Source organism: Benincasa hispida, chromosome 12, assembly GCF_009727055.1.
Source record: "Benincasa hispida cultivar B227 chromosome 12, ASM972705v1, whole genome shotgun sequence".
NCBI lineage: Eukaryota > Viridiplantae > Streptophyta > Magnoliopsida > Cucurbitales > Cucurbitaceae > Benincasa > Benincasa hispida.
In genome coordinates this window covers 20,750,994-20,774,244 of record NC_052360.1, presented here as the reverse complement: position 1 = coordinate 20,774,244, position 23,251 = coordinate 20,750,994, and the positions used below count along the sequence as shown (strand labels likewise).

General features: G+C 37.7%; 2 protein-coding genes across 3 annotated transcripts; both read left to right on the top strand.

Annotated features, from left to right (window-relative positions):
- The first annotated feature begins 1,491 nt into the window (after nucleotides 1–1,491).
- Nucleotides 1,492–7,235, top strand: LOC120067442. Its single transcript, XM_039019004.1, has 6 exons — nucleotides 1,492–1,583; nucleotides 1,673–2,015; nucleotides 3,576–3,654; nucleotides 3,760–3,872; nucleotides 6,672–6,750; nucleotides 6,832–7,235. Exons 1-6 carry the CDS (start codon nucleotides 1,492–1,494, stop codon nucleotides 7,233–7,235), a joined length of 1,110 nt encoding a protein of 369 aa, XP_038874932.1.
- Nucleotides 7,236–12,518: 5,283 nt separating this feature from the next.
- LOC120067133 (general transcription factor IIH subunit 2) lies at nucleotides 12,519–22,879 on the top strand. Of its 2 annotated transcripts, XM_039018568.1 has the most exons (4): nucleotides 12,524–13,562; nucleotides 14,044–14,505; nucleotides 21,208–21,583; nucleotides 22,085–22,879. In XM_039018568.1, exons 1-4 carry the CDS (start codon nucleotides 13,278–13,280, stop codon nucleotides 22,234–22,236), a joined length of 1,275 nt encoding a protein of 424 aa, XP_038874496.1. In that variant the 5' UTR covers nucleotides 12,524–13,277; the 3' UTR covers nucleotides 22,237–22,879. The 2 variants fall into 2 exon arrangements, with proteins under 2 accessions (XP_038874497.1, XP_038874496.1); XM_039018569.1 differs by lacking the exons at nucleotides 21,208–21,583; nucleotides 22,085–22,879 and adding an exon at nucleotides 17,057–17,546 and having other exon boundaries at nucleotides 12,519–13,562.
- The last annotated feature ends 372 nt before the right edge of the window (nucleotides 22,880–23,251 follow it).

Here is a 23,251-nt window from a genome sequence, read left to right as displayed (position 1 = left end):
AATAAAAAAAAAAAAAAAAAAAAAAAAAAAAAAAAAAACTAATTGGGACATAAAAAATAGTTCTTAAAAATATATTATTGTTTTTCGAAATTTGAATAGTAATTCATCTAACGTATTATTGGAACTATAAATATATAGAGAGAGAGAAAAAAAGCCTAAGGTATTATTGGAACTATATATTTTAACGATTTAATCGTTTCGAAAATAATTCATTTTCTTGCTCTTTGTACTTATTCTCGACTTTGTCATTTTAGATAGAATGATTTCAAATTTTGAGATTTAAAAAAATGATTTCAAATTCATATTTTTGTTTGGAACTCAAATGATTTGAAATCACTTATTCTCGACTTTGTCATCTTAGATAGAACTGAAATGTTTCTGTAACTATACTCTAGAGTTATTTTAAAAAACAATATCCTTTATATTCTTTTTCCATTTATATTAAAAGAAAAAGAAATAATAAAGAGAAATAAATCTAGAAAATTTCACAAAATGACGCAAAAAAAAAAAAAAAAAAAAACTACCAATGAAATTTTGTCCATGCAAAATTTCAAAATTACCCCAAATTTTTTTAAAAACTTCAGATCGTTTGATATCCGCGCGCCTCTACGAATAGGTCATTTCCTTCATTTCCTTCTCAAAGATTTCTCTTCGAAGAATTTTCTCTCGAATTTGCTCCCGTTTTCTCTCTAAACTTTAGTCGAGCACTCCTCGTAGGCTGATAGAGAATACTAAGTGAGTGTTTAGAGAATATTAATCGAGCGTTTAGATATTACTAGGCGATCAGATAGAGATTACTAAACGATCAGATAGAGATTACTAAGCGATCGAATAGAGAATACTAAGCCATCGTTTAGATATTTATTGTGTGATTGTTTAGGTTTATATCGTGCGATCGTTTAGTTATCTGTACGCGATCGTTTATATATTTATTGTGTGATCGTTTGGGTTTATATCGTGTGATTGTTTAGCTATCTGTTATGCGATCGTCTAGTTAACTATTACTCGATCGTTTAGATATTTGTTGTGTGATCGTTTAGGTTTATATCGTGCAATTGTTTAGCTATCTGTTATGCGATCGTTTAGCTATCTATTACGTGATCCTATAGATATTTATTGTGTGATAGTTTAAGTTTATATTGTGCGATAGTTTAGCTATCTGTTCTGCGATCGTTTAGCTAACTGTTATGTGATTGTTTAGATATTTATTGTGTGATCGTTTAGGTTTATATTGCGATCATTTAGCTATCTATTATGCGATCGTTTAGCTAACTGTTACGCGATTGTTGAGATATTTGTATACGATCGTTGAGATATCTGTTATGCGGTCATTTAATTTTTGTTATGCAATTGTTTACAAATTGTTGTAGTGTGCACGCTTGTCAGATTAGTAAGATGGACGTCCTTACTGAAAAATATTTTCCTGCTACAGTATTTTGCCAAGTCCACAAAACTAACTATACGATTAAGAATAAGTTGACAGAAGAATAGATGGGATTGTATAGGAAAACTGCCTTTGGTCCACTGTTGGATATAGATCTTGTTTTTAATGGACAACTTCTGCACCACTTTCTGTTAGGGAGGTAGCGGATGTGAACCTAAACGTTATATCATTCAACATTCTAGGGAAGAAGGTAACATTCTCCCAAGACAATTTTAACCTGATAACCAGGTTGTGGCCGACCAGGGAAACAATAGAAAGAGGAATAAGCGGTGAAAGCCTGCGAGAACTCATTCTTGGACCGAAGGACCCAAATAAAAAGAAGAGTTCTTGCAAGGATGTAAAGACCGCATTCAAGAAGTTCAATTTTAATAATGACGAAGATGCTGTCAAGGTTGTATTGGCACTATTCATCGAAACGGTAATGATTGGAAAAGACAAGAAAACCCAATTCAATGTGAATGTATTTGGGATTGTCAATGACCTTGAAGTCTTTGTACATTACAAATGGCCTTCTCTTTTTTATAAACGTACATTGAATAGCATGAAGACTATCATGCATGGGAAGAAGGAGGTATATGATTCAAAGAAAGCAGAATGATCATCGTGCCTCATATTACTGTATAAAGGGATTCACACTTACATTCCAGGTATGTACATTTTTTTCTGATTCATTTTAATATACATCGAATCTGTGTATTATGTACGTATAACAAAGTACCCATATCGTAGGTTTGGGCTTACGAAATTTTATCCACATCAAGTAAGTTCATGGCCACCAAAGTTAGCAAGGATGCAATTCTTAAAATTTTTAGATGGACTAGTTCTCGTGCTCCAACTTATCAATCATTAAGAAATAATGTTTTCCTACAAAAAAAAAAAAAAGTAAGTAACTGATCGCTTCTGACTTGCTCATTTGTTTATAGTTTCATGCAGTTCGACTTGCTCAATTGTTTATGTACAAACTATTATTGTGTCAAGACTTGTACCTAGCACAAAGGAGCTAAGGTACAAGGAGGACCGACTGGAAGGACTTAATGTGGTTCATATCGTTAGAGAAAGAAGGATCGAAGGGGTTGAACACTCCATCGATACTCACGATTCCTTTAGGGGGGCACGAAAAGCATGAACCCTATGTAGATCAACCAATAAATGTGCAACGTATAGAGCCTAGAACCACATATGTCGGTTCAGACTAACCCCCTGAAGGGCAAGAGGCAGTAGAAGTCCTCAAGACATCGTCATTCCAAATCCTACAAGGTCCTTAGGGAGAAAATTAAAGAAGTTCGCAAAGATTTGCCAAACTTGACTACCATGGTCCGTCAAATAGGAGTTACATTTATTGTCTAACTTCATCTGATGGGCCAACAACTGAACAAAATTAAGATGATAGTCCATCGTCTGAATGAGGTATGTATTTCTGTACAATCATTTAAATATTCTCAAATGGTAATAATTGTTTACGTAATTTTATAAGATTGTTTAGATAAACAATCACTTATATTTTCTAAATGATTGTTTAGATAGTCTTAAACGATCGTTTAGGAAATATAGACGATGGTTTGGGATTATTAAATGATCATTTAAATAATCTAAACAATCGCTTACATTTTCTAAGCGATCGTTTACATATTTTTAAATCATCGTTTAGAAAATATAGATGATCGTTTAGGATTATTAAATAATCATTTAGATAATTTAAACGATCGCATAGATTTTCTAAACGATCATTTACATATTCTTAAATGATCGTTTAGAAAATATAGACGATTGTTTAGGATTATTAAACAATCGTTTATGTAAATGATCATTTAGAAAATATAGACGGTTGTTTAGGATTATTAAACGATCATTTAGATAATCTAAATGATTGCTTACATTTTCTAAACGATCGTTTACATATTCTTAGATGATCGTTTAGAAAATATAGACGATCATTTAGGACTATTAAACGATCATTTAGATAATCTAAACGATCGCTTATATTTTCCAGGCGATCGTTTACATATTCTTAAATGATCGTTTAGAAAATATAGACGACCATTTAAATAGTCTTAAATGATCGTTTGGATTTTCTAATGATAGTTTTAAAGATTATTAAATGATCATTTGGATTTTCGTTTGATTTGTACAGGATAGTAATAATATAAGGACTCATCATGAAGATAGGGATAATAATGAGGAAATTTCTCATGATGATAGTAATGATGATGGTAACAATACCCACAAAGAACATGGAGAAGATCCCCCTCAGACCCAATGCATATAACATGTCAATGAACAATCGGTGGAAGGTCTAATTTTCAATGAATAGCTAGTGGAGGGTCCAATTGTCAATGAACATCCAGTTCATCAGACTGCTGAAGAAATACATGAACTCCCCACTCAAGCGTTCAATCTTAGAGGCCATTTCGATTCGGATTCAGCCCAGGTTGTGGGGACTTCAATTCAAAAAGATGCCACTAAAGTCAAGATAAGGCTATTGCATGAATTAGTTATCTTAACATTGTACTGTCACTGAATTATAATTTAAATATAGGATAAAAATGATCACGGGCGTCGAAAAAGGAAAAAACCAACCAAGTTCACACCCGAAGATGTGAAAAAGGGGGAAAAGGGGAGATTCTCTTTCTAGTGATCCTCAACCTCCTCATTCAATTGATCCTCAACCACCTCATTCACCTTCAAAATCTTCTCAACCCCAATCTCAAGAAGCTCAACCACCTGTAATGGGATTGAAACCGACCACTGGTGTTATCAATCCCAACCCCTTGGTCCCTGTACCTGACTTCCCCATAAGGACCATTAGTTCCTATGACCCATGCTTCCCAGTCTCAGATGTTATGTGGAATGCATACAAAAAATGGAAAAGTCATCCTAAAACCAAAAGTAAGGAATGGATGATAGTATATACCTTTAGAACCAAGGATTTCTTTAAAACACTTAAGCAAAACACATGGATACTTGGAGACGTGAGTATTTCTATACACGATCTCTAAGATAACATGATCATTTAAAATTTACAGTATTTATAATTATATTTTTCTTTGTTGGACAAGACTATGGATCTCATATTGATGCACATGTTGGGATTGGTGTCCTAATTCTCCAAGAGTCTTGTTGTTTGTAATGATACACATTGTTTGATGAATAAAATAAATGTTATTTCATTCTTGCATTTACTCATATCCAATAAACAAAGCTCCATGGTTATCTTATGTGAACTTAAGCATGTATACAATATACAAGTGGATCATGCCTTAAGTGATAACCTAAATAGGTCTGTAGTATAAGGATTAAGGTGGGATACCTGATCCTGGTGACACTACAGATACGACCCGCTTTGTAGAGGTTTGCAAGTGTTGTAAACTACTGTAGATGGTAGATCCTGACCAATCATGTGGTGACGTGCGAGCGAGGGTGTCCTATACAAAGAATTTGTATAAGACCGGACCACGAAATCACTAGATTCTATATATAACGTTGTTGATACTAAAGACTTACATCTCACCTAAATGGTCAGATTGGCCAGATTGGCAACTCAATATACCTACCTTTTTGGGGACTTGTCTGATCTGGGAGCTGGGAATTCAATCCACAAGATGGAATTCACTCCTTTCCCGAAGCAGGGATAAGTAGAGAGATTGCTCTCTTAAAGGCTGATTCCGGGACTTGAACATAGTGGCCACAACTTCTCTTTGGAAGAGAGGACTCAGTCATAGTTGACTTATGTTCATTAGAGGGCTCAGTGGTACTTAATGAGTTAGATGTAACTACAGGGGCATAATGGTTATTGGCCCAACTATACTTACGAGTGATCTGTGAAGGGTTGTTGTACTGCTGATTGGTTAAGATGGACACATAATATATCTGTGGTAAGAAGAGTTCAACTGTTGGTCTTTAGTGAAGTGCCTGATAGTTAACGGATGGTGGATCCCGTGACTAAAGAGTCAGTTATTTACGCACTGTTGAAGCTTCGAGCTACAGGTCCATAAGGCCTCTTGGTAGCTCAATGGATTTAGTTGAGGATCAGTTCTTGGTGTTGATTTGAAATGTTCAAATTGACAAGAGGTAATTCAATTATATATGATATGATGTATGAGATACATCTAGTGGAGGATTAATGTAAATGAGATTTACATTAAGTACCATGGAATAGAAAAAGAGCTATGGTTTATATGTTTCATGAGATGAAATATTAAAAATATAGGTTATAAATATAGTATGATAAGTTGGTCATCATTTATAATAATATTAATTATTGGATAATTAATTATTTTTCTCTAATAACCAATTGCGTGAGAGGTTATTCATGGTAACCGTGAGATAAAAGGAAAATTATTTTCCTAATTTTAGTAAGTTTTTACAATGTTGGAAAAATTATTTTGAGATTTTTCTCTCTCGGAAAATAATCTCACGGAAGTTGTCAAGTAAATGGGATTTACTAAGCGACAACTTGACTAAGGTAAACGATCGTGTAGTGTTTATAGGCAACAGACACGCAGCTAAGCGATGAGCTAAACGATCGCTTAGATTTTGCTAGACAATCGCTTAGCTTTTGCTAAACGATTAGGCATTGACCTATATGATAGGTTCAATCTTCTCCCACTTGCTCAATCGTTTACACGATTGTTGTTTCCTCCGTCTTCTGCCTTAAACCAAGTCCACATAGAGCCCACCCTCTGGATTCTCACACCAAGAATACCAAGGTAGCCTTCTTGGTGGTGTCAAACTCAACTCAACACCGTCGAGGTTTTTTGGAGGTTGTTCATGATGTTGGGGTGTTCGGACCGAGGCGATCGTTGAGTTCGAATGCATGGTGTTCGTGCAGTGTAGCGGTCGTATTGGACGAGCATTCGAGGTTGCTGTGTTCGAGCGTTCGTGATCAAGGACCTTTGGCGATGAGTTTACAAATGTGTGTAGATTTCTCATTGATTATTTGTTGTATCATGCTGTAATTTCTGTAATGAATGCATAACCGTATGTTTCTATTTATGACTGTAGTTTGTAAAGTTCATACATGATTGTAATTTGGAATGATCTTTCTGCTACTCTTGGAAATCCTCGTGATCGATTTCCTTCAGCACATGCATCAGAAGTTGCACTCAAAACTTGACCTATGCAAGTACCGATTCACGGTGCTTGATTCGAGCTTCACAGTAAGGAAATTTTACATATTTGTTGAAACTACTCTTCACTCAACAGTGTATTTACATCTTGCCTTTCCCAGAGTGCTTTGATGAAGCCAGGGGGAATTGCTTCTAAGATCCGATCAGAAGGTTTTGAAATGGAGGATGGTAATGTGGCAGGTTGGTTGGATCATAAAGCACACATGAGGTTTTGAGCGGACTCTCACTTCTTCATTGACTATGTGCTTGGACAATATGAAGAATACAAGCCAACATGGACAGATGTTGACTTCGTATTTAGGCCAATCAACATCAAACAACACTGGCTTATGCTTGCCATCGATCTGGAGAGGTGCACAATCTTTGTATTTGACTCTATGCCGAACTACATTGGTAGCGACATAGTTGATAGTTATCTTCAACTTGTGGTCAGAGCAATACCTTCGATGTTGATTCCTATCCAATTTGACATTCAACATAAAAGGTTAAAGTACGGACAATGGGAAGTGAAGAGATCGAAGGTAACCCTCCAAGAGGGCATGTCTCTAGACTGTGGCGTTTTTTGTGCTAAATTTATGGAATATTGTGTAACTAGTATTGATAAGGCTAGCTTAACACAGACTAATATGGCATTGTATAGGAAACAATACGTTGCCCAGTTGTAGGCAAATAAATTTTTATGGTAATAGATTTCAAATTGCACTGTACATTTAGCTAAGCAAATAAATAACTAAGCAATCGCCCAAAACTAACTAAACGATTACATATATCTGAGTAAACGATCACACATAATAATTATAATAACACATACAAATAATAAAGCAATCACATACAAATAATAAAGCCATCACATAGAAATAACTATGCTATTGCATAGATCGAAGTAAAAGATCGCACATAATAACTAAGCGATCGCCCACAAATAACTAAGCAATCACCCACAAATAACTACGTGACTGTATACAAATAACTAATCGATTGCCCATGAATAACTAAACGATCACCCATTTATAACTATGTGTTTGGCATACAAATTACATATCGTTGAGCCTAGATGGGCCAGTGTCATGTGTTATTAATGCTTGTTTGCACGTTTTTTTGTTATGTCCTCTCTGACCACATCGTGTACACCTATGTATTTGACATGGCTCCTTTCTAGTAGAAGGTATCCTAACGGTTTGACGTCAATGGACACTTGCTACCTTTCGTGGTGATAGAATTTCAAAGTCTTCAAAATCTGGTCTTCAACTTCATTTTTGTCTATGTCCAACTGGGAAGATTGGTTCGGCGTAAGCAGCAAGCACACACTCAATTGCAAAATCATTTTGCACATAATGTTTGAACATTAATGTTTCTCAGGGTCACTACAGATATTGCATGAGAACACAAGAAATCAATGCAATTAAACTTCATACAAGTACATGTCTATGAATGAAGATCAACCAACAGCTCCCCCTCCTCCCCTCCCCCCCAAATATCCATCGTCCACATTAACTATATGCATGTTGACCGGGGAAAAACAATATGTTATAGACATCAATTCCAATTCCTTAAGAATACTCATTGCGTAATCAGTTACAATGTTTGTGCATGGCATTGCATGTGTACATCGGACATAGAACCAACCTTGTAGCCACTCACGGATATGCTCCAATAGCTTCGTGATTGGTAGTTCTCATGCATCTTTCAACATTCCATTGAAACATTTTACTATATTTGTCGTCATCTTGTCATACCTGCAATGGACTTGGTAAACCCTTACCCACCGTTGTAATCCAATCTCCTCAAGATAGGTCGTCACACCAGGATATTTATAGAGCTTAACCCAATACATCTGAAACTTAGACATTCTATAAATTTTTTTCGTTAGGTAAAAGTGTGGGATTATGTCCTTACTCTTAAATTTGTCAATCAAATTGTTCTGAATATGGTATATACATAGGGCATGAAATGCATCAGGGAATATACTTGAGACAGTTTTTGCAATTGAGATGTGACGATCATATATAATCACTAAATTCGGAATGTCTCCTATTGAAGCCTTCAAATGAGTCATAAACCAAGTCCATGATGCATCGTTCTCACTGTCTACAACACTGAAGGCGATAGGATATATGTTATTATTGCCATCAATACACGTTGCTATTAACAACACACCTTTGTATTTTTCGTGCAAATGGGTCCCATCAACAACGATTACTGGGCGAATGCAATTAAAAAAAACCCTGATCCACGGACTAAGTCCCATGAAGACGTACTTAAAGTATTGCCCGTCCTCTACTTCAACCTCAAAGATCGTACCTGGATTTGCAAGCTTAAATGTCTTGCCATTGTTGGGAATGTTCTATAACTCACAATTCTTGTTAAACATTATCCAATAAACGCATCCTTGGCTATAGTCTGAATGTTGTAACTTTATGTAGTGACATAAACAGGATCAAGTTGACAGTATATAGCCTAAATGGTCTAATAAGTATATGGATGAAATTGGGTATCTCATCCTGGTAACGCTATTGGATGCGGCCCACTCTGTAGTTGTTACAAGAAGTTGTAAGGTGCTACAAATGATGTGATCAACAAATCGTTCATGTTGGGACATGAGAGTAGGGGCATCCGATACAATGAGTTTGCATATAGACTGGACCACAAAAATAGTCACTTTGCTTTATAACGATCGTTTACTGTTAAAACTGACTATTTCATTTATTATATAACTTAGGTTAACTCGATCTTAATCATGAGCTAGCTATGAACTCCTGTTTGTTTAGGATTATTCTTTGATCTGCAAATGGTGAGAGTAGTCTGACAACACTGCTCAATAAGCTTACCATTTTGAGGATAAGACCGGATGAATAGCTGGGGACATAACCTTGTAAGATGGAATTTACTCCTTCCCTATATAGGGTTAGCAAATAGGTTGTTCTATTAAGTACTGACTCCAGGTCTTGAACAATCGGGGCCCCACCTTCTCATGATAGAGAAAGGATTTGATTCATAGAGATTATGAATTTGAATTGTTCATTAGAGGATCAGTATGAACTTAAGGAACAAGATGTATTCACAGGGGTAAAACGATATTTTTGACCTGGCTGTGTTTACGAACAACCTGTGAAGGATCAACTTACTGATTATGGTTATCAAGTGGACATAATATATCTACAGTTAGGGGAGTTCAACTATGGGCTATAGTGGAGTGCCCATTAGTTAATGAATGGGGGTTAGATCAGACTAATGAGTTTAGCCGATTAATCTCAAATTGTTGGAGCCTATGATCGTTAGGTCCGCGAGGTCCCCCTACTAGCTCGTAAATGGATAAGCTTTAGGGTAGCTTGAGAAATTAATTTGAAACGTTCAAATTAAACGGAACAAGAGAATATATATTTAAATATGATTCAAATATATGAAGATGATTATTGTGCAAAAAATAATTTGATATTTGATATTAAATTAATTTATGAAATTAATTTAAGAAAATAAATTTTCAATTAAAATGGTTTTAAAAGAAAAAAAATGGAAAATCGTTTTGCATGGTTGTACAAAATGGAGATTGAATTTTCTCCATTACCTTCATCTTCATGCTCACACAAAGGCCATTATCCTCTCTACATTGACTCTCCAAGCATGAGCTGCAAGCCATGCACTTCACTTCTTTGCATGTTCATCTACAATATATAAAGAAGATTTGAGTCATTTGAGAGGAATAAATGCAGAATTTTTTAGAGGAAAGTTACTGTGAGAAGAAATTCTTCTTCTTATCGGCTGTTGCGAGTTCTTCTTGGTTCTTCATCTTTTTAAGCTGTTCTTGAGTCCCACAACTCTGCCTAAAGTTCCAAGAGGATAGTAGGGAAGACTTTGAGGTGGTTCACGGTGATATCAAGTGAAGATTGTTGTTGTACACTCGTTTTCTTGGAGAGTTCTTCAAAGGGATGATCTTAAAACCCATTTTTTTAGAAAAGCATGCTTTAGTTTCTGCCAAAATTAGTGAATTTGAATGCTTATGGATCCTTGATACTTCCACTGCATGTTATTTAACTCTATCAACCATATGCCCTAACAATAGCATATGATCTTTCTAGCGACCCTCGTGCGAACACCAATCCATATTCTCTAGCGCGATAAGCCCACCTGTAACTTATGTTCACTCCATAATCTCGTCGGACGTCTTCAACTATATCCCTCGGGCGATATGTTCGACCAACTTGTTCATATTTGAACTTGATTAAGTATCCAATAATCCAACTTTTTGCTTGTCGATGATTACCCATTCTCATTTCAAAAGAACATGTATGTTAGCTTGGATATTTCGTCACTTTGAAGAAATTACTTTCTTTTATTTTTTTTGCATGGACCCTCCACTTGCATTCCTTAATCAAACATCGGATAGTTAGCAAGCTCTTTGTTGACTTTTTTGCATGGTAGTCAAAGTTCTTTCTTATTGCAAGCATCAATAATTTAATTGACAAATCATATTTTGAAAAAAATTTTTGACCGACTTTTATATCTTCGTCATTCAGATAGTTATGAGGTATTGTGATGAGGTCGTCATATGAAAGGCCCTCTGATGGTCAGAGTATATCTATAAATGGTTAGGTTGGAATGGTGGAATGCATTTGAATCGAAGGCATCACAACTGGTGGGACAGGAGGAGGTGAGGTTGGAACATGGATGTAAGGTGTTGGAGAAGTTTGTGTTCTTGAATTTTTTCCATATCCACGTTCAGTATCAAACTGTGAAGTACATATGGGGTCACTGTTGTGACCAAACCAAGCTTCACTTTGGTCATGTCCCAAGTTACATGGCTTAATATGATAATCCAGTGAAGACACAGTGTGAATTTTATGTGTTGGAATGGTTGCAAACCCAAAGTTTTGAGTGGTTGAAATGGGTTGATTGGTTGGATTGCAATGTTGGTACATTTTGTCTGTGTGCACTCCATGACTTTCGCAAGGTGTAACTGATACAAATAACGGCATCCGGGATGCATCACTTCCTTCTTAAAAAAAGCTGAGGTCTTCATCATCGATTATGTCAATCGGGAGAGCTAGGACCAATAAATTGTAACAACATTTGATGTGTATATCAAACATATCCGGATCGATATTCAGTCGTTGGCGTATAACACTCACTAATTCACTGACCGTTATATAATTTATGACTTTCAGACCTTTCATATGACCTCCAACATAATTTCTTCTGAACTCATCCCAAACCCCACCATATCGTATAAAGATGCGAAGTACTCTCACTGATCTACAATGGGATAAACAAATCTTAAGCAATGTCCCATAAAAGTTTTAGAAATCGCCTAGTAATTGATAAGTGATTGCCCAACTATTTATAAGTGTTCGTTTAGTTCTGTATATGCAATCATATAAAATTTTGAATGATCGTTTATACAGTACTACACGATTGCACAATCGATTATAAATTACTACACGATCGTTTATAAATTACTACACAATTGTTTATAATTTACTACACGATCGTTTATAAATTTCTACATGATTGTCTAGTAATTCATGGACGATTGTTTATATTGTAATGAACGATTGTGTATATTACTATACGATTGTTCATTTAATGCTAAATGACACTTATTATGAAAGCGATTTGAGACAAGAAATATTGAATATCACTTACATTCTCTCTGTTTCTGAATCTGACTATGAAAGCGATCGATGAGGATGTTTGAAACTCTGAGAGAATAATGGGAGAATTTCGTGGGGAGTTCGATGGAAAGTGAATACTGAGAGTGACTTTGGTAGAATATTAGTTGGGAATAAATGCTATTGATAGAATATTAGTTGGGAATAAATACTTTATGGAATGGTTGAAGGAAGAAGATGAAAGGCTCGACTTTTTAAAATTGGAGATAATTTTGGAATTTCGAATGGTAGTGTTAGAAATTTTTTTTAAGAAGAGGTCAAAATTTTTTCGTTTTTGGGTCATTTTGTAAAATTTTTCAATAAACCCTAGGTTCAGTCGTTTTCTACTTTCTCCGCTCCGATTCATTTTTCTCAAATTTTCCTCTCCCATCGACCTCCGGCAGCGCACTGCCACGCCAACCTTACTCCTCTCTTTCTTCCTCAATCTCCACAGTTGCCCATTTTCCATCGCCGGCGCACCTTTGCATCGATTTTCTTTCTCCTTCCTCATTTCACTCTCTACTGCAACCTCACGTCGCAAGCTGACCCTTTGCACAATGCTTTTTTGGATGTTTCGGTTTTGAGGCTGAATCGCGACGCCGTGGGTGTCGGTGACTGTAACACGCCGTCGTGGGTATCAGGTCAGTGGCGGTTGGCTCGGTGGGTCTCGGTTGTCAGAGGCAGTTTCCGGCGGTTTATCTCAGTGCCGGTGTGAGTCTCGGGTTAGAGACTGAAGCACGCAGTGGGTTCCCTTATTTGCAATCAAACGGTAACATTGAGATTGATGTAAAGATTGTGGGTAAATTTCAAGGGAGTTGATTTCTATTCTGCTGGTGTTGTGGGCGTTTAAATCCGTTGTTCTTCTTCATTGTCGATTCCTCATCGCACTTTCTATCGACGGATAGGGCCTCATTTCCCATTGCTTTTTACGTACCTACTGTAACTCTTGAGTCCCCTAGTTGTGATTGTTCTCTGTGTAAAGCTTGTTTTAGGTATTGGGGTTTCATCAATTTGATCTTGTTTCAAAACCCTCGAGCTTAGCTTCTGAGGGAGTCCTTAAACATGAACAATGGCGAAAACAGGCGATTGAATGGGGAAGCCGATGAAGAAGACGATGATGACGATGCCAATGGCGGACTTGCTGCGTGGGAAAGGACATATGCGGATGATAGGTCGTGGGAGGCCTTGCAAGAGGATGAGTCTGGACTTCTTCGCCCGATCGACAATAAGGCAATTTACCATGCCCAGTATAGAAGGCGCCTTCGTTCCCTTTCTTCCTTAGCAACCACTGCTCGAATTCAGAAGGGTCTTATTCGCTATCTCTATATCGTCATTGACTTCTCTAGGGTATTCTTTTTTCTTCCTTGACTTCATTACTACATTTGTTAATGTTCCATCTGTTTGATCCATTAGGTTCTGAGAAAAGAGGTTTGTTGTATTGTTCATCAAGTTAAATGCATTGTATCTATATTGAAATATTTCATAACCATCAATTTGGCTTGGTAAATTCATAGTTTTGCTGTTTTAAGCTTTCCCAATTACTGAAATGTGGTATAATTTCGTTTTCTTCCAACTTGTTTGTTCTCTGGTTATGTTTCAAACAGTCTGGAGAAGTATCTCCACAGTTATTTCATTGAGGATTTCTGCTCATTTAATCCAACCACTATATAGTGAATGAAAAATGTGCTACTTTGAATTTTTTTTTGAGCAAGTATGATTTATGGTCGTAGAAACTGTAGTGGAGAGAAAATAGCTTTGAATGGATGGTGATGGAATGGAGGTTTTGCTTACTCTATTTCTCTTATTTTGATTATCCCACCATGTGCAGGCTGCTACAGAAATGGATTTTCGACCAAGTCGAATGGCTGTTGTGGCAAAACATGTAGAGGCTTTTGTCAGGGAATTCTTTGACCAAAATCCACTGAGTCAGATTGGTTTGGTGACTATAAAAGATGGGGTTGCTCATTGCTTAACAGATCTTGGTGGAAGCCCTGAATCCCATGTTAAAGCTTTAATGGGTAAACTGGAATGTTCAGGTGATGCATCCCTGCAGAATGGTCTGGAACTTGTCCACGGCTTTCTAAATCAAATTCCATCATATGGGCATAGAGAAGTTTTAATCTTATACTCTGCTCTTAATTCTTGTGATCCTGGAGACATCATGGAGACAGTTCAGAAATGCAAAACTTCTAAAATAAGGTGTTCAGTAATTGGTCTTACTGCAGAAATTTTTATATGCAGACATCTCTGCCAAGAAACTGGTGGCTCATACTCTATAGCATTGGATGAGGTGAGTTTAATGGAATGTATGAATTTCTTAAAATAGAGAGAAATTGAAATCACTATTTTTTTATTATTTATTTTAATAAGAAGCAATTTCATTGGTGAATGAAATATCCAACGAGATACAAGTAGAAACCCCATAAAAAGATACATCATAAACCAAGGGGAGGGGGAACAACAAAATGATGAGTAAAAACAGCAAGATGAAAGCTGGATTGATGATGTGAGGAACCCATCCATCACTGAAACAGCAGGGACGAATTAAACAAAACTACAATCCAAAGATCATCAGACATAAGCACTCCATAAAAAAGAAGCAAGAAACTGATTCCAATGGTCGACATGATGATAAAAACAATGATGACAATAACTGTTGAAAATAGGGTTATTTACCTAGGGGTGTTTATGTAATTGTGTAGACCCCTAGGATTTCCTACTGTCTATTTATACAGTGTGTCCTTCTGTATTCAGTGTATCAGATTAAAATAATAAGAAAAGTCTCTATATCGTGGTTTTTCTCCTTGTACTAGGGTTTCCATGTAACTGTGTTGTTATTCTCTTCCCTACTCTTTTATTTTTAACATGGTATCAGAGCTCGGTGACGAAACCCTATCCATTATGGAAGAGAATCAAGCATAGTCATCTTCTGCTGATGGAACTTCGAGTTTTGACATGAAGACTGCTATTCGAGCGGCCATAAAAGAGTGTTTTCAAGCAGCCCTATCGGAGTTACTTTCTGTCGTCCAACTGCAGTCAACGGAGAACCGCCGCACCAAACAGAAGCTCCGATCAATGGACAGGCAGATCGCAGACGGATCCTCGATGGACAGACAGATCCGGTCGTTCCAAGTCGCAGATCGTTGCCTTTCGTGCCGTCAGAGTTCGCCGCGCCTTCACAGCTATCTGCGCCAGTCGGTTTCGCGCTGGTCTGCCAGTCCGCATCAGGTCAGATCGACCTTCAAGGGGCCACGCCGAACGCGACTGGATCTTCCACACCAAATGGGTTCGACCAATGACGAGCCATCCGTCGACGATCCATTACCCAACGATGAGCCATCCAGTCGGCGATCATCTCGAACCGTCCGGTCGGCTGGGTTCTTCACAGATGCCGGCGACCTCCTTCTAGTCAGCGACTGCCTTCCAGCCGGCGACGTCTTTCCAGCCGACAGTAACAGTCCCGTTTCCAGCCGCTTGTGGTTCGACCCATTACCCAAACAATGTGAGACATCGGTTGGCTTATCTGCAATAACAAATTTCAGATTTGGATACGATGTTTGGCACAAATCCCCAATCGGTTCAACCAATCTATTTAGAGAACCCAGTAAACTCATTCCCTATTTTGTCAAATTTTTCTTATTTATCTGGTTCGATGAGCAATTCCGCAGGATTTCTTGTAGGGGAAAAATTAAATGGCCAGAATTATTTCTCTTGGTTCCAATCAATTCGAATGGCCTTGGAAGGACGTCACAAATTTGGATACTTAACAGGGTAGATTCCAAAGCCAACACCAGGCGATCCACAAGAACGAATCTGGAAAGGAGAACTCGCTGTTATGCTCTGTTTTGGTGAATAGTATGGAACCTCAAATAGGCAGACCATTATTATATGCTGCAACCGCCAAGGATATCTGGGAGGCAGCACGAGATTTGTACTAAAAAAGACAGAATGCCTCTCGATTATATATGCTCCACAAACAGGTTCATGAATGCAAACAAGGATCCATGGATGTTACTTCTTATTTTAACAAACTGTCAATCCTGTGGCAATAGATGAACCTGTATCGAGAGATTGTCTGGAGCTGTGCACAAGATGGGGCTTAATACTTGAAAATCGAAGAGGCAGATCGTGTTTACGTATTCTTGGCTGGATTAAACCCTAAATTCGATGGTGTTCGTAATCGAATATTGGGCCAACGCCCGACTCCTTCGGTTGTGTGCCATGAATAATCCCATTCCTACAACTGATGCAGCTGCCTTCGTCGCAAAGTCGTCCAGTGCTGATGGCGATAAAAAACCTCCACCTATGTGTGAACATTATAAGAAGCTCTGGTACACAAAGCACTAGTGTTGGAAATTCACGGGAAACCTCTAAATAGCAGGCGACGACAATCTCATGACAAATCTAATACTGGTCGTGCTCTGGTAAATGACTCAACAGATGGACAGACTCAGAAGCAGTCTTCCGTTGATAGTAAGAACAACTTGAGTACGGTTGGGGTGAGTGCTATTGCACAGTCAGGCAATTTCCCTTCATTTGGCTTTATTAGTATAAATGGTAAAAAACCATGGATTGTTGACTCAGGGGCCACAAATCATCTTACGAGTTCTTCAGAATTGTTTATATCATATAACCCAAGTGTTGGAAATGAGCGTATTCGCATTGCAGACGGGTCTTTTGCCCCTATTGGGGGGAAATGCCATATTTCTCCATTTGACGGTTTAATTCTACGTGATACTTTACATGTGCCTAAAATCACTTATAATCTGTTGTCTGTCAGTAAAATTACAAGGGATTTGAAGTGTAAGACAATTTTCTCACCTGATTCCGTTTTGTTTCAGGATCTGAAATCGGGGATGAGGATTGACACTGCCCGGCACGATAGGGGACTCTACTTCCTTTCTGAAGAAGCTTCCTCTAGAGATGATCATCAAACTGGGTTTATGTTGTTAAATTTTCCTGTTTTTGAAAATGACTTTATGTTGTGGCATTTCCGTTTAGGACATCTGAATTTTCAATATATGAAGTATTTATTTCCGTATTTATTTCGCAATGTTAATACTTCTTTAAATTGTGATGTGTGTATTCGTGCCAAGCAAAGTCGTGTTTCTTTCTGGTCCCAGCCTTACAAACCCGCGATTTCTTTTTCCCTTGTTCATAGTGATGTATGGGGTCCCTCACCGGTTACCACTTCCATTGGAAAACGGTGGTTTGTCACATTTATAGACGATCACACCCGCCTTACCTGGGTCTTCCTCCTCACTGACAAATCTGAGGTGTCGTCTATTTTCTAACAATTTTATACAACTATCGAAGCTCAGTTCAAAACAAAGATTGGAATTTTACGAAGTGATAATGGGCGAGAATTCTTCAATGCCTCCTTCAGGTATTTTCTTGTTTCTAAGGGTATTGTCCACCAGAGCTCGTGTGATTACACTCTGCAACAAAATGGAGTTGCTGAGCGGAACATTCGTCATCTGGTTGAAGTAGCCCGGTCTCTTATGTTATCTGCCACTCTTCCGTCATACCTATGGGGGGATGTAGTTCTCATTGTTGCCCATCTCATTTATCGGATGCCTTCTCGTATTTTTAATCTTCATACTCCTTTAGAACTGTTTAAAGAGTCCTTCCCAGCCACTCGATTAATTTCCGATGTTCCTCTTCGGGTTTTTGGTTTTGTTGCCTTTGTTCACTCCCATGGTCCAAACCGCACAAAATTTACTCTTCGTGCTCAAAAGTATGTCTTTGTTGGATATCCACTTCATCAACGTGGATATAAGTGCTATCACCCGTCATCTCGTAAGTACTATGTCTCAATGGATGTCACATTTCTCGAGGATTAGTCGTTTTTCCCTGTTAGTCATCTTCAGGGGGAGAACATGAATGAAGAGACTAACTGGTCATCTTATGCTATTCCCTTATCTCCCATTCAAACCTTGTCTAAACCTAGTTTTGAGCATGACAGTCTGGTCCTTCCTACCAATCAAGTTCCTTAGAAAACTTACTATAGGAAAAATCTCAGGAAGCAGTGCCACCTGTTGAGCCAGTTCCAATGCATGAGTCAGACCCGCCATCAGATCCAGGTACGTACATTCCTGAAATTAATGATGTTGATGTATGTATGGAGACTGATGAATGCAGGCAAGACAAGGGAGAAGGAAGTAGTAATACTGAAAGCATGGTAGAAGGGAAGACAATAGAGAATGAAATAATTCTTGCTAATGATGATACTACTGAAGTCTTTGATACACAGATAATTGATCATGGTGAGGAGCTTGGAGAATTGAAAGAACGTGATGCATCGCTTGATCTTCCTATAGCTCTGAGGAAAGACACTCGTTCATGTACTAAATACCCTATGCATAGTTACATGATAGATAGTAATCTGGCAATCGAGTTCAAAGCATTCACTACTAGTTTGGATACTGAGATGGTTCCAAATGACATTAGTGTTGCAATGAAAAAACCAGAATGACAGTCTGCTATTATGGAAGAAATGAGAGCTCTCGAGAAGAATGGAACTTGGGAACAAGTGGCTCTGCCTGAAGGGCACAACATAGTTAGATGTAAATGGGTGTTTACTATAAAGTACAAGTCAGATGGGACGATCGACCGGTACAAGACTAGACTTGTTGCAAGAGGCTTTACTCAGACCTATGGAGTAGATTATTCTGAAACTTTTTCTCTTGTGGCCAAACTTAACACTATCCGAGTGCTCTTGTCAGTTGCTGTAAATAAGGATTGGCCCCTGTACCAGCTTGATGTTAAAAATGCTTTTTTGAATGGGGAACTTGAAGAGGAAGTCTATATGAGTCCTCCTCTTGGGTTCGAGAGTCAATTAAAAAACAAGGTGTGTAGATTGAGAAAGTCGTTATACGGATTGAAACAGTCTCCAAGGGCCTGGTTTGACAGGTTCACAACTTTTGTGAAAGCACAGGGGTATGTTTAGGGGTATTCTGATCACACTCTTTTTATAAAAAGATCGACATTAGGGAAGATAGCTGTGCTTATTGTCTACGTTGATGACATTGTTTTATCTGGGGATGATGATGTAGAGATCATGAGGCTTAAAACAGAGATGGCCGGAGAATTTGAAATTAAAGACCTCGGGAAGCTAAGATACTTTCTGGGAATAGAAGTGGCTCGCTCAAAAGAAGGTATATTAGTCTCTCAACGAAAATATACTCTGGACTTACTAAAGGAAACAGACATGACTGGGTGTAAACCTGTTGACACACCAGTAGAGTACAACGCGAAGCTCAGTGATAAGAATGATATAATTCTAGTTAATAAAGAAAGGTATCAGCGGTTAGTCGGAAAGTTGATCTACTTGTCTCACACGAGACCAGATATTTCGTATGCAGTAGGTGTTGTCAGTCAGTTTATGCAAATTCCATGTGAGGATCATATGATAGCAGTTGAACGTATCCTCCGGTACTTGAAAGGAACTCTTGGCAAAGGTCTAATGTTCAGAAAGACCGATAAACGATCTGTTGAAGCTTACACTGATTCTGACTGGACAAGGTCTGTTGTTGATAGAAAATTGATGTCTGGGTACTGTACATTTATCTGGGGTAATCTAGTCACCTGGAGAAGTAAGAAACAAGGAGTTGTTGCTAGAAGTAGTGCTGAGGTAGAGTATAGGGCCATGAGTCTGAGGATTTGTGAAGAAATTTGGTTGAAGAAAGTGTTATCAGATCTCAAGTAAGATAATGAGCTTCCAATGAAATTGTTTTGTGACAATAAAGTAGCCATTGCAAATAACCCGGTTCAACGTGACAGAACTTAACACGTAGAGATAGACAAACATTTCATTAAGGAGAGGTTGGACAGTGGAAACATATGCATCTCTTATATTCCTTCAAATCAACAAGTTGCTGATGTACTTACAAAAGGGTTACTGGGACAAAGTTTTGATTATTGTGTAAGCAAGTTGGGCCTTGTCGATATTTATGCTCTAACTTGAGGGGGAGTGTTGAAAATAGGGTTATTAACCGAGGGGCATTTATGTAATTGTGTAGACCCCTAGGGTTTCCTACTGTCTATACAGTGTGTCCCTGTGTATTCAGTGTATCAGATTAAAATAATAAGCAAAGTCTCTATATCGTGGTTTTTTTTTTCCTGTACTAGGGTTTCCACGTAATCGTGTTGTTATTCTCTTTTCAATAACCATGTTGACAAATCCCCTGGAGCAGGAAACAGTCTTCAATATGGAGGGAAAGCGATGATATAGTAGATAGCAAACATCCACAAACAACGCATGGTGTGGCCCAAAAAATACAAAAACCACAACCAAGCTGACAAAGACCCCTCTCTAAGCTTAGATTTAGCTTTTTTCTCATAAGAGATAGAGCATTCTAGAGAGCATTCTAGGTTCTGAACTTCTCTAATGCATTTCCTTTGTTTTGCCATATGCTTGTTGTTGCCCTTCTTAGTGGGGTGGCTATTATAGAAAGCCTGTTTGTTTCTGAACCATGGAGCCAAAGCAATGAAGGGAGGACCCGAATTCAAAAACTCATTTGTCAGAAGAGGAATGAAAATGTACCATTGTGTTTCAAGAGGTTCATAAACGGATGAAGGATGAGGAGAGATGGGTGGGATAGGGATTGGGCTGGATAAATAATGGCCCGTATCGGCATCAGAAGGCAAAGCCACAATGGCTGTAGAATGCTTTACACTTGGGTGGAAAATAGTCAATGGACCGCAAATGGGTTAAGGATTTGTCGAAGGCATGGTGTTGGTCGGAGGGCCAGATGCTAATGGTTGATGAGAAGAGTTAATTGTGTGAGAGGAAGAAGGATAAGAAAGTGTGTGTAAAGAAAGTTGTATTGAAAGCTGTGTAGATGATCAACTAATTGAACTGACCATGAAGGACGTTTAACAAAGAACACGGTTATAAGTAAAATTACTATAGCAAGATTTTATTTGATGTTTTTATATATGGAAGTTCTGTTTCCTAAATCTTTGTGAAATACTTGCCTTTTATGTACAGTCTCATTTCAAAGAGTTGCTATTGGAGCATGCACCCCCACCCCCAGCAATAGCAGACTCTGCAATGCCTAATTTAATCAAGATGGGGTTCCCACAAAGAGCAGCAGAGAGTTCTATTGCAATATGTTCATGTCACAAGGAAGCTAAAGTTGGAGGGGGCTATACTTGCCCTCGATGCAAAGCACGAGTTTGTGAGCTGCCCACAGAGTGTCGGATTTGTGGATTAACACTTATCTCCTCACCCCATTTGGCTAGGTCATATCACCATCTCTTTCCAATTATACCATTTGATGAAGTCTCTGATAAAGTACTTCATGATCCACGAAATCAACTTCCAAAAGTTTGTTTTGGCTGCCAAGAAAGCCTCATGAATCCTGGTAAGAACTCAAATAAACATGATATTTGGAAGCTTTCAAATGAAACTTCTTTTTATGGCATTTGTTGTCATCTAATAGTATAATGCACATGTCTAATTAGTCAGCATTTTGTGTCAGGATATCTTAATCCATTATCCTCTTTACTACTAGGAGTTTATTAATGCCCTGTATAATCTGACTCCTAAAGCAAAGAATGTTGCATAAAAGAAGACTTCCACATTTCCTGTTCGTGTTTTGGTAATTTTTCAGTACTAATTATGTCTAGCACTGTAGCACCAGTACTGCTGAAACAGTGTTATCGATGTGAATTGATTTTGCCTTCTCTGTGTTCGGTGACTTCCTTCTATTACATTGTTCATATAGGCAATAGGGAGCTACTTACACCTGTGACATGCACGTATGAATAAATATGGATGATTTTTGTCCCTATTGTAATTTACTGAACTGAACTTTTGACCCTACAATTACTATGTACTTATTCAAATGTACTTTTCATTTTAGGCACAGGTAACAGCCCAGGCATCCGTGTTTCTTGCCCAAAGTGCAAACAACACTTCTGTCTTGATTGTGATATTTATATCCACGAGAGCTTGCATAATTGTCCTGGCTGTGAGAGTTTCAGGCGTCCCAAATCGGCGACTTCTGATGAATGAATGTCTACTTTCGGATGCAACTGTATGATGGCCCTAACCGAATCCAAACATGACTGCTCTGTCTGTTCATTTGGGTAAAAAGCTGTAACAAGCTTTGTACAACTGTTTATAGTTTCAACCATGTCATCCAATGATGGTGAATCTAAGGCTCACATTATGACTGCAGAGTCGTCTTTCGTATTTCTTGACAGCTCCTAACCAATTTCATAGAGATCCAAAGCTTTGTGGTTTTGACACTATATGCCATTGTTGAAATTGGCTAGAAGATTAATTTTTCAAGATGAAAGGCTGAAACCCACTTTCCTTCTAGGCTGCAGGATGGCTGATTTTACTTGGAGTGTACCCAAAATTGACCCCCCAATGGACAATTTCCATTTTCATGAGATTTTGCAGGAACTTGATAATAATTATTGTCTGATATTTAAGATGTATTTGTCATTCATATTCTTTTAGTTAAGTTATGAAATGAGCTTGTGCCAAAAACTTCAGTGTCTACTATTACCAATAAACATTTAGGTACCAACGTTGTAAATATTAGCCAACATGGTTATAGTGAACTTTCTTTCAAATGTAATCATATTGGCTCATAAGGACAGGGAACTTTTTTGGGGAGAATGGAAAAAAGAGGGCTTTGCTTTACTAATGCTTTGAGAATTGAGATGATAACAGTCTACCTTACCCTTTGGGAAAATCTAGAAAGGTTACGCCAATTAAACATTAAATTTGGTGAAATAATATTTTTTGATGTATCATCAAGAAATCTATGTAACATTAAAAGTAAACAACAAAATATCCATGATGTGAATAATACTAATAATAAATATTTTAATATGTTTAAAAAACTGTAGAATGCTTATTTACTAATTTGACTGTAGTGTGATATTACGATTATTAATCTTTTACGTCAATGTAAGTAAAATTAAACTTGATCAAAGCTACTTAAATGCCGTTTTATTTAAATTTTTTTTTTGACAATGTGAAGTGGAAAAATTGAATGTTGATATAGCATATACAT

Bases quoted from the DNA above. Each gene is read 5' to 3' on its own strand.
- LOC120067133 (XM_039018568.1), top strand. From the start codon at position 13,278: ATGAACAATGGCGAAAACAGGCGATTGAATGGGGAAGCCGATGAAGAA. The intron at 13,563-14,043 runs GTATTCTTTTTT...CACCATGTGCAG, and splicing joins TCGTCATTGACTTCTCTAGG to GCTGCTACAGAAATGGATTT. The intron at 14,506-21,207 runs GTGAGTTTAATG...TTTTATGTACAG, and splicing joins ACTCTATAGCATTGGATGAG to TCTCATTTCAAAGAGTTGCT.
- LOC120067442 (XM_039019004.1), top strand. From the start codon at position 1,492: ATGGGATTGTATAGGAAAACTGCCTTTGGTCCACTGTTGGATATAGAT. The intron at 1,584-1,672 runs GTAGCGGATGTG...CCTGATAACCAG, and splicing joins CACCACTTTCTGTTAGGGAG to GTTGTGGCCGACCAGGGAAA. The intron at 6,751-6,831 runs GTTGGTTGGATC...GACAATATGAAG, and splicing joins GGAGGATGGTAATGTGGCAG to AATACAAGCCAACATGGACA.